The sequence below is a fragment of the Bidens hawaiensis genome, unplaced genomic scaffold, assembly GCF_021521415.1.
Source record: "Bidens hawaiensis isolate Kalapana, Puna unplaced genomic scaffold, B.hawaiensis_p1.1 tig00038621_1, whole genome shotgun sequence".
Lineage (NCBI taxonomy): Eukaryota > Viridiplantae > Streptophyta > Magnoliopsida > Asterales > Asteraceae > Bidens > Bidens hawaiensis.
This window is the reverse complement of record NW_027496789.1, coordinates 82,242-98,631: the sequence shown is the minus strand read 5'-3', so window position 1 is coordinate 98,631 and position 16,390 is coordinate 82,242. Positions and strand designations below refer to the sequence as shown.

Genomic DNA, 16,390 nt, shown 5'->3' with positions numbered 1-16,390 from the left:
CGGTAAGACCCCCGGCTCGTCTGAATCAAGGGGTGATATATTTGATTACGTGGCTTATCGCTCCATCGGTATACATAATGCCCTAATAAATGACAAATTATAAAGGGTTTGGTGGTGTGAAAAATAGTAAAACTTTATTATTTTGCATGTCAAAATATAGTTTGAGTGATGTTGCTCATATTTAGACATCTCAAAGTATATAATACCTTTCAACATTTTTTAAGATGAATATTGTGTAACTTTACTCGCACGCTACTTATTACATAGAGCGATAATAGTTCATAGTTTCGTATGATGGTGTCATGGTTAATAAAGAAGACAATTAAGGAACTCAAGTTGTTGAAAACCTACATGTTATAAATGTATGATGCCTAGGCCGATGTGTTATCAATTTGTGTTATTGGTAACAAAGTATGATGCAAGTCTACATTGTGGCCACTCAGGCCCACAGTATATGATCCCTTTGTTGTGGTCAATGGCCCAACCAACCCTCCGTTATCTAAGACGGATATGATGCGTTTTTTTAATAACTGAAAGGCAAGAAGACTCAAGCCTTTTGTTAACCTACACAAAAATCATGTATATGCCCATGTATTTTGTCCTCTGTATGTTGTAACTACCTTTAGCTACATGTGACACCATTATCACTTCCTGATAAGTTGACATGATTTAGCCATCGGGGGTGGTATGAATTCAAACTACCCTCATTCGAGCACTAAAATAGTCACACACCCTATGTTTTCAGTAAGGTGGCATAACCAGTAATCTAGTATTGTTGTCACTTTCTAGAAACTCGACCACTTTGTTAGAGACCTACGATGTGTTTAGATCGCCATAATGTATAGTATAAATAACTCACACATAACCGCAATATCCTTTTATAGCATACGTATGTGTACACTTTAAATATACATGTATACACGAATAAGAACCGATTACACACACAAACCAAACTTGTGATGTATTAATCTACATCAACAAAGCATAACTTTTATTAAGGATGCGTGAACATAAGGTGACACACTAGAAGTTATACTATACGAAATAACTATTTAAAGTTCTTAATATAAGCTACCTAATTCATACGACTCGACGAACCCACACCTTATTTAAACAATCTATCTATTTAAAGAGAGAAAAAATCACCTAATAGTAAACTTATATTCCATGAATTTAATGGTTAAACCTTTTGAAATGATTGATTAAAAAAATAAAAGCTTTCGTAAAGGAAGTAGTTCTTTGGTTGTCACATAGATATGTAAGTTTTGCTAGCTGTGCGAATACGACGTGGGCACGTGGGTGGAGATGGTCAACTCAGGGAAAGCTCGATCATCAGATCATGTATAGTCAAGATGCTTCACATATAAGCATTTTACGTCATGTTACGTTCGTTCAAAGATTTGGCTTTTCATAAAAAGAGGGTGTAGTGGCATTTTGTGTCATTGACGTCCGGTCACTTTTATATATTTTTTGGTTTATTCATTAAATAATTAAATTTTAAATTAAAAAAACTACATTAAAATAAAAAAATACATTAAATTAAAAAAAACTACATTAAAATAAAAAATACATTAAATTTAAAAATAAAAATTACAACAATAATAATAAGACTAAATGCTGTATTTTTCAGAAATTTTATTTTGCTGAATTGATTTTAGATATTGGACTCCCGGGTGGTCTTTAGATAGCTTGTTTGTTAAAACCTCGATGTCGTTGTCAAATTCCTTCCTTGTAAGTACTTCAACGGTGTCCAAATTTACTTTAAGACATTGAGCTCCAAGGTCTTGTATACCTTTGAGTCGAATGTTCGTTTATCTGAAATGACTTTCCATTTCGGCATTCGAACCCGTTGACGCCGACGACACGACCCATTTACCCTTCCCTTGGTTCTTCTACCCGGTGGTCGAGGGATCTCGGAAACATCCGCATAGGCATTTTCGTCTTCATTATCACTTAAGTTGAAGTTTCGAGCATCAGACCTTGGCGTTTATGGTTCAACCGAAGACGATGTTTTAGACCTTTTGTTAGGCCAAAAACTTCCGGTGCTGGTGGGGTTCACGAAGCACCACTTAGGGTGAAACCTCGGATGTTTCCAACAGTTCATGTAATGGAAGTTCCCCGACTTCTGTTGAAACTCTACCAACACCCTTTCAATGATATCCGCGTCAAAGACACCGCTACCCCACGTGTCAACCATCCGAGAGTGAACCGTATGGTAAACAATGCATTTGGAGTTTATATTGATCCATTTTGACATTACAAAATGTTTTTCCCGACGCGAGTCACCGCCAAGTTCATGGAATAAATTTTTAATTTTGTTTCAAAATACACCCATTTCTTGATAGTTCACTAAAAAAATAAAAATATTAAAAGTTTAATGCTTATTCTAAAAAATAAAAAAAACATATATCTGTTAAAAACTTATAACATTCGGCATCTTTCGATACCGAGCACCACGCCCGAGCAAATAGTTCATACTCGTCGTTTTCCACAGTATAGTTATCTTTTTAGTCCCAGGTTCGTCGAGGGGTTTCTTTGAGTGTTTTCTCCCACGTCAGCCTCCACGTTGGCTCGAACCGCCACAAGTCTCCGGGGGGGGGGGGGGGGTTGTGGCTCTGGGTTGATTTGTGTCTCTGGCATCGTCTCGTCGTTGGGTTGGGAACCAGAACCGACCATCATAGTTGGGTTTTGGAAACCATACATCATATTTGGGTTAGGGATTCCGAAACCTAGATATTGTATGTACGTGGCCATTTGCGGGTCGAGCAAATACGAGGTTTAAGGGGTTGGTGTAGATGGGTTCGGTCGTGGATTATTTACGTTGACCAAAACCGAGCATTTGATTGTTGAACGGAAACATACTAGTTGGTGATTGAAAATATATATTTTGAACAGAGAGATTGTTGTAGTGTCACACCCCAACCTAAGGCGAACCGGACGTCCGGCGGACGTCCGGGCGTCCGTTCCTCAAGAAGTTCGTTTATGTTCGTCCGTTTAATAAACGAACCGGACATGGACACACAATTTCGTTCGGTAAGCTTAACGGACGAACACGGACAAGGGCCAAGTCCGTTCGATGGTGTTCGTGAACGTCCGGTAACGTTCGTCCGATTACCTCCGGTAATGTCTGTCAGGTATCGTTAGTGTTTATATCTATCCAGTATTGTAATTTGACTGCGGAATTTATAGTGTTATTAATAACACTTTTATATTACTACACATGTTTGATGTCTCTTATATTATAGTGATCCACTTTATGTTAATATATTAAGTGTTAAATATATTTGGATGTTATATGGTGTACTATGAGATGTGCTGCTTAGTACTATGAGACATTTTTGTTGGCAAAACCACAGTCAACAACGCAAAAAACATTATTATCAAGAGCAAGCTGTTTGAAATCATCTTTAGCATGACTGTTTTATACCTTAGAAATAATATCAGCAATAGCATTTTGAGACATGGGAACACAAGGAAAACTGTTTGAAGTCGTCTAAACCTATCTTTAATGCTATTTTAATTTATAACATGTTCAAAGTAACCTAATTAGTATGTCAATGTCAAATAATCAAACCCAGGAACACTAAACCGGCGGGAAAAAACGAAAAATACTAAAACACCCGTGCAAATTCAAAAAATTGACGCAGCCTTGTGATTGGCCAATTAAGTTTGACGCGGATCAAGAGAAACAAATCTGAGACGTTGATCAACCCCAGACCCAACCGCTGGAAACAGCCCGGTTCAATCCGTCCGATCCTCCACCACCCAATATATAAACAAATTCACCGGTGAACCAAACACAATATTCATTTCCATTTCCATTTCCATTTCCATTTCCATTTCCATACACATTCAGAGAGAGAATATTATTAATTGAGGAGAAATGGAAACCAGTGGAAAAGCTAAAAAGGTTGCGGCAGGACGCAAGGCTGGCGGCCCAAGGAAGAAGGCCGTCACCCGCTCCATCAAAGCCGGTCTGCAGTTCCCCGTCGGAAGAATTGGCCGTTACCTCAAGAACGGACGCTATGCCAAACGGGTCGGTACCGGAGCTCCGGTTTACCTCGCTGCCGTTCTTGAATACCTTGCTGCTGAAGTAAGCTCACTAAATTCCCAATTTCTAATTTCATTTCTCAGGGTTTTGTTCATTTTGCTAAGTTTGCAAATTAGGGTTTTGATTGTTACAATTTGCGGGTTTTCTTTTTTCTGGGTCTAATATTATTTTGGTTTTGGAGTTGATTTTTGTGGGTTTATTGAAATTAATAAATTTGCAAATTAGGGTTTCGATTATTACTAGATGGGTGTTATAATTTGTGGCTTTTTATGGGTTTAATGCTAATTGTTTATTTTTTGGAATTAGGTTTTGGAGTTGGCTGGAAATGCAGCAAGAGATAATAAGAAGACAAGAATAATCCCAAGGCATGTGCTTTTGGCGATTAGGAATGATGATGAGCTTGGGAAACTGTTGTCGGGCGTGACCATTGCTCATGGTGGTGTTCTACCTAACATTAACCCGGTGTTGTTGCCTAAGAAGACTGCTGCTAAAGAGGCGAAGACACCCACGAAGTCCACCAAGTCTCCGAAGAAAGCTGATTAGGGATGTTTAAGTTGAATGTTGTTTTTATGGGTTTATTGTAGTTAAATGAAAATGGAATTTTAGTTTGGCGTTTATGGTTGTTTCATTATGTGAATGGAAGAAACCAACCTCTGGTTTCTGTTTTAATTATTTACTGGTTCTTGTTACATTTTCTATCCTAATGCGATGTTGGCTTGAACCAAATGGTGCTGTTAATCATTTGTTATTGTAGATGCATAATAATAGAAGCTCCAACAATCAACGTTTTCATTTTAAATTTCCGTCTGTTAAATTCTATGAAGTTGCAGACACTCTACAAATATGAAAAGTTAATGGGAAATAAAGCTAATGTTGTAAAAGTTTTTGATTTCAGCAGAGATATACAGCAGAAAGTCGATATTGTTAAAGAGTAATATAAGCTTTAACTGTGTGTGTATCAACAGGTAAAGAATGTAGGCGTTCTCGGTAGATATATTTGAGTTTCTAGATTTCAAGAAAGAGTTGCCATCTGAAATTGAAAATTTCATATGTGCAGAGGTTGAAGATGAACATTATTTAACCTTTAGCCCACCAAATTTCAAAACATCTCATTTTTACCAAGAAAAGTGAATCGAGTTTTTTTTATTAGGGAATATAAAAGAATATATTGCAAAACATTACCAAGACAAATGCAATCAAGAGCTCCACGACTATAGGTGCGCTTTGTTAAGGCCTAAAATAGATATTGTGAAATCATAAAATTTCATCAATGTAATACAGATAAACTTGAGTTTATAAGGGGGTGTTTGGGATTCTGAAGAGGTAGGTCCCAGCAGAGACCAGTTGGTCCCGCAAGACTCACCTTGAACAGGGACGTCTGCGCAAAGGCCATCTGCTCCCGCAGGACCCACCATGCTCATAGAATCTTACGCGCAGTACGCAAGCTGTACACGCAGGGAAAGCCTCCCAATGGTGAAGTACCCCGCCTGTTCCCGCAGTTGCGGATGCAAGCCATCAGGGAAGGCTACCCGCAGACAGCAGGGCTACACGCACAAGACACTAGCTACTTCAGCAGTCACGTGAAGGAATGAGCAAGGCGGGAACAATCCCGCCCAAATGAGCCAGTCTGATTCTGAAAGATCTTTTGTACCATACCTACCAAGGTATGGATAGGACAGACGATCTGACCAGAACAGCCCATGAGCCAATCACAGGGTGACAGCTCACCGACAACAGTGCGAGGAGGAGCACCCTCTAGTACTGTTTGTCACTATTAGCCGCTGCCTACTCACCAACCCTTACTGTGGAGCATGCGCAGCCTACAGTTGGTGGAATAGTGTTACTGTTGGCCGTAACCTATTCACCAACCAGCATGGCCTGCGTACAATCCACAGTAAGTGGGACGTGCATAGTCTACAGTTGGTGGAATAGTGCAGCCGACTTTGTTACTGTTGGCCGTAACCTACCCACCAACCAGTATGGCCTGTGCGTAATCCACTGTTGGTTGAACAGGAATACTATTCAGCCGGCTGTACCTTCTAGAAAACCTACCTTCGGCTATAAATACTCCAACATCTTGGAATGGTAAGATCATCTGCTATCCAGTTATCTAGCAATCTCTTAATATACACTTATATTCAGAGCAACCTAGTCTGATTCTCACGCCGGAGGGTGGTCACAAGGAGGAACCCCCCCTTCTCAGTGACGAGCTTACGGTGTTTGTTTTGCAGGTCTCCTGAAGAACAGCCTTCTCAGCTAGACCTCATCCGTGGGAAACATTACTTAACCCCCAGATTATCTATAATCTGTACAGGGTCACTTAGTGTTTCTTCATTGGCGCCATCCGTGCATAAAAGCTAGAACTATTTTAGTTTTCACAATTTCTGAAGAAATGGTTAACGTTACTCCGGTCCAAAGGCCTGTAACTGACCAAGAAACCCCGGTAACCACCCCAGCAACAGGGGGGAACACCGGCGGTTATACAATCCTTACGAACACTACCCCGACTACCCAAGCCGGGGCAAGTGGAGTAAATATTCCATTGGGGTTCACCGATACCCAACTGGAAAAACGAACGAAGGTCCCTCGCCAAACACTAGATCAAGTGAAGGCGTGGGCCGAAGCACGGCAAAGAGAATTCCAAGCCGAATTGGATGAACGCTTGCGTTCAGCTCAACAGGCTGACGAATTCACCAGTACTCGCCAACACCTCAATATGAGCAGTGACTGCGAGTACTCAGAAGACGAGTTGGAGTCTGATACCGACGCGAACCCTCGCCATAAGGCGAAAGGGAAGCGTAAGGACACGGACGTCCAACCAAAAAGGAATTTTGGGGAAGCTTTTAAACCAATCGCGGAGAGAAACCCGCGTGACTTCTCCAAAACCTTTAGACCAACTGCTACAAATGCAGGAAGGTCAAAATTCGCAAGAGACATTGCGGAGGCAATCGCCCCGAGAAGTGCCAAACAAATGTCAAACATTGGCACTTATGATGGTCTATCCGACCCAGACGACCATCTGAACAGGTTCATTGCGGGGGCTACCGTCAGCAACTGGACGGAACCCACGTGGTGCTACATGTTCCAGATGACTCTGGTCGGAGCAGCCAGGGCATGGTTCGATCGTTTACCGATCCACCACATATATGACTGGGCGGACTTTCAGAACAAGTTCAGCCAGCACTTCAGCCAACAGAGGAAGTACACTGAAGAGCAGTGGACGATCCTCAACTGCGTGAGAGAGGAGGATGAATCTTTACTAGACTTCATCACTCGCTTCAACTCCAAAAAGCTTAGTCTCGGCAACATAAGTGAGGATCTGGTTCGCGCCGCCTTTATCCAAGGCGCCGAATACCCAGAACTTATCCGCACGTTGACGGGTAAGGATGGCATGCCATCCACATGGGATGCCATCATGACGGCGGCAAAGCGCTTTGCCGAGACGGAAAAGCAACTGGGAAGGGACCTTCCCCAGAGTACGCACCTCTACACGCAGAGGACAAGAGAGAACAATGTCCGGATCGCCCGGCAGAACAAAAAGAGGAGGCTAGGTATTTGGCAGTCAAGGGTAAACTTTGACACCTCATCCAGCTCTCGCCCTCTTGTTGGCGGAAGGGACAACACACACCCTTCAAATCGAAAACACCGGTGGACGCCACTCACAAAGAGCGTCACGGAGATATTTGCCACGGAAAAATTGCCATGGCCCAAAGCCCCATCGATCCGGCAGAAACCTAATGCGGATCAAAGCAAATCCTGTGATTTCCACGGGACAAAGGGTCATGGTACTGAAGAGTGCACATCCTTGAAGGATATTATTGAAACATTTGTTAAGGATGGAAGGCTTGCACATCTCGTGGCATCGATCAGGAAGGGAGGAAGGAATGACAACCGGTACAGAGGTAACGGACGAAAGCCCGTCGACATCAGCATCAACATGGTTCATGGCAAGGTCAGAGGAAGAAAAAGACGGGTGATAGAACCATGCGCGTGGAAGGAAGCTGAGGTGCGCTTCCCGCGAGTGCCAGGAGGCCCCAGCAAAGAAGGCCCCATCGTCATCAGAAGCCAGCTGGGGCACTACATCACCTCCCGCACTCTTGCTGACAACGGCGCTTCGTCGACAGTGATGAACAGGCAGTTCTTTGATAAGCTGGATGATGAAGACAAGGAACGCTTGGAAACGGTCTACGCTTCAATGGAAGGGTTTGATGGCAGTACAGAAACACCCCTGGGTATCCTATCTTTCCCCGTTACTCTTACTGATGGGAATCATTCACGCACAGAAGACGTGGATTTTGTCGTGATGAAAAAGCCACACCACACATACGACATCCTATTCGGAAGAGATGGGATGGCAAGATTCAACGCCGTGGTATCTTCAGTCCACGGCATGATGGGATGGCCAACAGCTGAGGGTGTAGCAATGATCTCTGGCATTCCCCAGGTATGCATTGCATCTGTCTCATCTAAACCCAAACCGAAGAAGGCTAAACCAACCGTCACTGAACCGGAAAAATGGGCCTTCAATGGCAAATACCCCGACCAGGCCGTTACCATTGGACCAACAATTGTTGATCCCACCCGCACCTTACTCAAGCGCTTACTGCAGAAAAACGCTGACATCTTTGCGTGGACACCAGCTGACATGACTGGTGTACCCCGAAGTAAGGCGGAGCATAAGCTCAAATGCGATCCGGCTGTTACGCCAATCGTACAAAAGCGCAGGGTAATGGGGCCTGAACAAACTAACGCGTGTAGAACCCAAGTCAAGGAACTCCTTGACGCAGGCATCGTACGCGTTAGTAGATATCAAACATGGGTTGCAAATCCCGTAATGGTACCGAAGAATGACAAACAATGGCGCATGTGCATAGATTTCAAAGATTTGAACAAAGCATGCCCCAAAGATTGTTATCCGTTACCAGAAATTGATCTCAAAGTGGATTCGTTGGCGCCATTTCGCCTTAAATGCTTCTTGGATGCGTATAAGGGGTACCACCAAATCCACATGGCCATTGATGACCAGGACAAAACCGCATTTCGGACGCCCGATGGTACATTTTGTTATAAAATGATGCCATTCGGACTTAAGAATGCAGGGTCCACGTACCAACGACTAATGGACAAAGAGTTTCATGCCCAAATCGGGAGAAACTTGGAAGTCTATATGGATGATTTGGTCATCAAAAGCCTCGAGCCTGAGGCGATGTTGAAAGACATTGAAGAAACTTTCAACACGCTCCGAAAGATAAACATGAAGCTCAACCCGAGCAAGTGTTCATTTGGGATGGAAGAAGGGAAGTTCTTGGGAGTCATTGTTACTAAAGATGGCTTTAGAGCGAACCCTGAAAAGGTCGAAGCCATTGTTAAAATGGAATCACCTACCACCATCAAACAGGCTCAGACACTGAATGGGCGACTAGTCGCACTTAATCGCTTCTTGGCAAACCATGCGGATAAGTCGTTTCCTTTCGTGTCAACACTGAGAAACTGCTTGAAGAAAACGCACTTCCGCTGGACACCAGAAGCGGAAGCAGCTTTTCAGGAGATTCGGTCACGCCTGATCGAACTCCCAACGCTTACAGCACCACAAGCGGGAGAGGAGTTAATCCTATACCTTTCCGCAACAGATAGAGCAACCGGGGCAGTCTTGCTAGTAGAACGAAAGGGCATCCAGATGCCAATCTATTATGTTAGCCGTGTACTAACAGACGTAGAAACCCAGTACTCTACCCTCGAAAAATTGGTCTTAGCACTTATACACGCTTCACGCAGGTTAAGACGATATTTCCAGGGCCACCCAATCACCATTCTCACCAACTTCAAACTCTCAAATGTTCTAGGCAAACCCGAATTATCGGGACGTCTAGCCAAATGGGCAATTGAATTGGGAGAATATGCAATTAAGTACAAGCCAAGACCAGCCATAAAAGGCCAGGTCTTGGCCGATTTTATTGCAGAAGTCCCCGTTTCGCGGGAAAAAGAGTGCCAGGAGGAGGCTCAACCCTCCCCAGCACAGGACGTCAATGATGTCTGGCGACTCTACACTGATGGAGCAGCCAGTAACGAGGGTTCAGGCGCAGGGTTAAAATTAACCAACCCAGCAGGCCAAGAATATACTTACGCTATTCGGCTGGACTTTCCAAGTACGAATAACGAAGCCGAATATGAAGCATTCTTGGCCGGTTTGAGAATTGCGCGTAAGATGGGAGTGAAAAACTTAGAAGCCCACGTGGATTCCATGCTGGTGGCCAACCAAATAAATGGAACATACACGGCTGTGAATGACACCATGGCCCTGTACCTCGCCCAGGCAAAAACCCTTATGCGTGATTTTAGTGATTGTAAAGTCATACACGTCAAGCGCAGCGAAAACAAATCTGCGGATGAGTTAAGCAAGCTTGCATCTCTAGCCTTCACCCACTTGGGAAAGGACATCCGCATTGAACTCCTCGAAGCACCATCAGTCCCGCACAAGGAAATTTGTGTCATCCAGAACAATACAGAAACATGGATGACACCAATAATAAATTACCTTGCAGCAGGAATACTACCAGAGTCAAAAACACAGGCAAGAAAACTACGCTGTAAAGCACTGAATTATCAACTCGTCAATGACATCCTTTACAGACGTAACTTTCTTGGCCCACTCTTGAGATGCGTGGACAACCAAGATGCCGACTACCTCCTAAGGGAAGTACACGAAGGCATCTGTGGGGTACACGCAGGCCCCCGCGCTGTTGTAGCCAAGCTAAACAACGCGGGATACTTTTGGCCGGGGATGCATACGGATGCACTGGCATACATCAGAAAATGCAGGTCTTGCCAGCTTTACGCACCTAACACGCATCGCCCCAAAAACGAACTGGTTCCAGTCACTTCTTCGTGGCCATTTCAGAAGTGGGCCATCGATGTGACAGGCCCATTTCCTACAGCAGCAGGAAATGTTCAGTTCCTAGTGGTAGCTATCGACTACTTCACCAAGTGGATAGAAGCAAAACCTTTAGCCCAAACAACCGCAAAACATATTAAAAAATTTATTTGGGAATTTATTATCTGTCGTTTTGGACTTCCACAGAATCTGGTGAGCGATAACGGCACCAACTTTGCTGACAAGAAGCTACAGCAGTGGCTGAAAGAACTTCAAATCACCCACACCTTTACCTCAGTGGCACACCCGCAAGGTAATGGTGAGGTGGAAAGAGCAAACAAGAGCATCGTCGAAGGCATCAAGAAAAGACTTTTGAAACACAGATCCGGCTGGGTGGACGAGCTTCCGCACGTCCTTTGGGCAAACAGAACGCTGAAGAAGGCCAGTACGGGGGAAACCCCGTTCAGCCTCACTTATGGCACGGAAGCCATGGTCCCGGTCGAAATTGGTCTACCCTCACCAAGGGTCTTGAGTCAGCCAGAAGACAATGATGCGGAAAGACGGTTGGATCTTATGCTAACCGAGGAACGCAGAGACTTAGCCGCAGTGCGTGAAGAGAATTACAAACGACAAATGCAAAAGTACTACAACACGCGGGTAAAACTCTGCAACTTCAAGGAAGGAGACTACATACTGCGTAACAACGAGGCTTCGAACCAAGAACGCCCAGGAAAGTTGGCCCCAGTCTGGGAAGGGCCATATGTTATCAAACAAGTTCTGGGAAAGGGCGCATACCGGCTCGAAAGGCTCGATGGCACTCCCATCCCAAGAACATGGAATGGAGCTCAATTACGCAAATGTTATATGTAGATCAATTCCAAAACTTGTAAAGAAAAGGCCAAGAGCCACTTCTAATGGAAATGATTCTCCTTTCATAATGTGTTTACCTTTATTCTTATGAACTCCCCACTGGTGCCGGTGTTTACCACATAAAGGGGGAGAAGTAAGTCGTTACGTGTGGAAGGCGGCAAAACCCGCATAAACACAACGTTAAAAATAAGGGAAACCTACACGCAGGTATGATGTAAGTAAAGTTTAGCCATCCTTGTAAGTGCAAGTGACGGTCTTATCCGCACAATCACAAATAAGGAAGCAAAACTTTAAACTATCATTTACCACGTTCAAAGGTTATCCTAAAAAAAAAAAAAAAAAAAAAAAAAAAAAAAAAAATACAAGGAAAAAAGGAAACCCTACACGCAGGTCAGGTATGGGTAAAGTTTAGCCATCCTACCAAGTGCAAGTGACGGTTCTATCCGCACAATCACGAAGGAGGAAGCGAAACTTTAACCCACTATCAACCACGTTCAAAGGTTAACTTATCCTAAATACTTAGAAATGAGGAAAACCTGCACGCAGGTCAGATAAAGGTTAAAGTTTAGCCATCCTACCAAGTGCAAGTGACGGTTCTACCCGCACAATCACGAAAGAGGAAGCGAAACTTTAACCCATCATCAACCACGTTCAAGAGGTTAACTTATTCTAGAACACTTGGAAAATTGCTAACTTAAACTAAGTATGCAAGTCATGAGTTTATAAAGCAAGGAATCCAAAGAAGGAAATAACAATCTTATACGCAAAAAGATTTATATTTCAATAATATATTACAAGAATGGCCGGGTTACTACCCGCCTAGAAGAGAATCTATACAAGTCTAAGCAATGGAAAGGGATCTTCGGGGTCAAGCTTCAGGGCCGCCTCCACTAGGACCCGCTCCGTCAGAAGAACGGGGTGGTTCGAGGAAAGCTTTGAGGACAGCTAACCCATCATCAGCAACAGCTACTTCATCCACCTTTTCCACCACTGGATGCGGGAAGGCGGCGTATTGGTTCAATGCTTGGTCGTAAATGGCTTCGGTATCCACATCGAACAAAGGGAAGTTGGAAGGCGGGACGCCTTTCTCAACAAACCCTAGACCAAGCATGAAGCCGGCCTTTTCCCCATCATCATGAGAAGCGTTGAGGGCTGCGGTCATAGCATCATCGTAGGAGGTCTCTGAAAAGACCCGACGCACAACCTACAAAGAAAAAAATACAAGTATTAGAACCTTTTCTTACAAAAGAAATGCGTGAAGATAAATCTAAACATACCTGAGGCAACGCTTCTCGAAGAAGCCATTGGAGGGCAGCTTGAGCTTCGGTATGGGCGCGTTCGGCTTCGCTCTTGTTAAGGTTGGCAAGTAAAACTTCCTTAGCGGCAGCCTCTTCGACGCCCTTAAGCTTCCGCTCGGTTTGGTCAAGCACCCCCCTCTGGTCCAGGATTTCCTGGAGTTTCTTGGCATCTTCCATTGCCAAGGCATCATGAGCGCGTTGGAGAGCCTCTAATTTGCCTTTCAGCTCCTCATTCTCCAAACGCAGAGGCTCAGCAACGGCTTCAGCCTGGGCAGCCCTCTCGGTTGCGTTTCGCGCAGTTTCCCTGGCCAGCCGAAGCTGTTCATTCACAGCTTGGGCAGCCTTGGAACGGGCCTCGAGTCGCGCCTGAACTTCAACCTCGAGGGCCTTGAAGGCCTTCTCCTTGGCGGCGGCAGCTGCCGCCAGCTGTTGGTTCTCCTCCCGGAGAGCACGCGCTTCAGATACGTCTTTGGCGCGAGCTGCTTTCAACTTGTCGTTTTCACGACAAAGCAGCTCGATGCGCGGCTGCATCCGGGCCTGGAGAACCCGAAGCTCATTGGTTAGCCTACCCTCCTGGTAGCTAGCCATGGCTTCCCCCAACGCACCATGAGGAGCAGCGTGGCGAGCCCAGTCCACGCACTCCACAGGGGTACGAAGGGTTGTTCCTCGGCGTATGTTCCATCGTGGAACATACACTTCATTGGAATCCGACACTGCAAAAGAAACAAAGACTGTAAGGAAAAGATGATAAAAAAAAGGGAAAAACAAAGGAACCCTACGCACCTGTAGGGTCAATGACAGGCCGATATCCGCCAAACCCATCACCTGAACCTAAAGGAAATCCATCCAACAGGTCAGGCAGATGGGAAGGTGGCAAAGATCGGCGGGAAGCCCTGCGCGTACCTGATGGTCCGGCTGTCGGTGCCGGTGGCGCGGGCATGGTGGCAGCCGCCGTGGTCGCCGTCGTGGTCTCCGCCGCGGTCGCCGCCTCCTTAAAAGCAGCAGTAACCGCCGGTTCCGTGAAGGATGCTGTAAAAATCGCACTCACGGCCGGCGGTGACGTCATCTCGGCCGGAACAGTTGGCTCGACGGAACGAGCAACTGGACCAGCGGATGCAGGCGCAGGCGACTGGGTCGACGCCTCAGGAAGGCTGACCGAGCCTACCGTCATTGGCGAGGAGGTACTCCCCTGCGTTTCACCCCGGATTGCGTCAACATCCACGCCTGCACAAAGAAGAAAGTGTTAAAAGAAAATTATGAAGTGACAAATCTACAAAGGCATTATGATTATACTTACGGGTTTTCTTGACCCTGAACGTACGGACGGGCGGGGAGGAACCCGATGGAGCCGGCCTCTTGGTACCGGTCACCGTCGTCTTCGTTGGTTCTCCGGAGGTAACGGTCGTAGCCTCCGGAGCAGTGGTCTTCTCACCACCGGGCTTCCCCGCCACCTCTTCACTATCTGACTCCGTGTCAGATAGAACCACTGGATCAGCTGTGGAGGCCTTCTCCTTCCCCTTCACGCCGGCAGCAGTCTTCTTCTTCCGCACAAGGGGAGGACCATCTGCGGATTCCTCAGAAGATAGGATGTAAGGATTTCCAAAAGCGGGTACAGCATTGAGGGGTTCGGGATAAAATATCTCCTTACCTGGCCGCCGGTGGCTCAGGATCTCTTGGCCCGGCGGATAGACCTCCACAAACCTATCCGCCGTTTGCTCCAGGATGGGCAACTCATTGTCGTCCAGAGCACGAGTGCCCACCCGCACGGGACTGTCAGCTTCCCGCGGGAACAGGAGCGACTCCAAATTATTCCCCTCTGAAAGAAAAGAAACAGTTAGAAAATAAACTAATATCAGCAAGAAAGACAAGACATACCATAAGGAATAGAGTTCAAACCGTATTCGAGAAGGATAGGAAACCGAGACGCATCCTTCCATACCCGGCTCATCCCCAGCAGCACCATCCCGGACTCCGCAAACCGGTAAACCGGAGATTGGACCCGGGATATCTTCGCGAACCATTCCGCCTCCTGGTAGCTGGAAGCGTGAAGGCTCGGAAGCGCTTGACCCTTCTTGAACTTCATAGCAATGGGGATGGCGCGGGCAGAGATGTAGAAGAACTCCCGCTTCCACGATCGGAGAGTGCGCTCGGTCACGCAGATCTTTAAACCCTTAATACGGGTTGTCAGGGTGTACCACCCTTGGACGCACCTCCAAGTATAGAAGGTCATCAGGCGGTCCACGTAGGGCTCAATACCCAGAATCCGGCACACCCACTCGAAGTGCCGGACCTTGGCAATCGCCATCGGATGCACCTCGGTCAGGTGCACCCCGTGCCTCTCCAGGACACGGTACATAAACTTTGTCAATGGGAACCTAAGGTTTCCATAAACAAAGAATGCAGCATATACCCCGATCTTGCCACTGGGGGCATCGTACACAGTCTGGTGAGATTCAGGAAACTCAGGCTCGAGAGACTCGAGCATGAACTTCCTGACGATGTACTGGTACTGATCGACAGGTAGAGCACACTGGCACTCGCCAGCAGTACTCCTATCGTCGGCTACAGCTTCAGCATCATGAGAAGACATTTTTGCAGAAAGAAGAGTGATTTCGGGAAAATGCTTGCCTGAAAAAGGGGAGTATTTGCCGGAAATCACTAAGAAGAAGAAGAAGAGAGGTGAAAGTGTGAATTGCAAATAACCCTCTTCCCCTTTATATAGTAATCGCAATTAATGCGGTGAATTTAATGCGGAGGAGAGAGAAATCGACAGTGCAATGAAACTATGACACGTGGCAAAAAGCAAGCTGGCAACAGCTGTTGAAAGGACGTGCCAGTAACTTCGCGGCCACGCGCCCGAAAAAACACGCCCACGCGCCTGAAAAAGCGACTGGAATGACCATGTTCTGTCACGTCACCATAACTTCCTGCACGTCCTGACACAGTCAGAAGAAACTGTCGCACGGCGTTTCAGATGTTTGGATTGTTCTTATCCTTACCAACCTTTTGAATTTCAAAATTCAAAAAGATTCAAAAGTAAGCGGGAAAACACCCCTTACCTTGGCAACCAAGTAACCATAAGACGGACGCGGGTACAGTGTTAAGGCAAAACCCTTCACATACCTTGCACCCGCAGGGAATTGAAGCCAAGAATACCCCGGCAACAAAGTAACTATAAGACGGGTGCGGGTGCAGTGTTAAGGCAAAACCCTTCACATACCTAGCACCCGCAGGGAATTGATGCCAGGGGCACCTTGAAAGTAAAGTAACCGTAAGACGAGCGCGGGTACAGTGTTCAGG

At 45.7% G+C, this 16,390-nt stretch overlaps 1 protein-coding gene across 1 annotated transcript; it reads left to right on the top strand.

The window, feature by feature from the left end:
- Positions 1–3,868: 3,868 nt before the first annotated feature.
- On the top strand, positions 3,869–4,760 carry LOC143590514 (histone H2A-like). Its single transcript, XM_077070971.1, has 2 exons — positions 3,869–4,093; positions 4,358–4,760. Exons 1-2 carry the CDS (start codon positions 3,884–3,886, stop codon positions 4,592–4,594), a joined length of 447 nt encoding a protein of 148 aa, XP_076927086.1. The 5' UTR covers positions 3,869–3,883; the 3' UTR covers positions 4,595–4,760.
- The last annotated feature ends 11,630 nt before the right edge of the window (positions 4,761–16,390 follow it).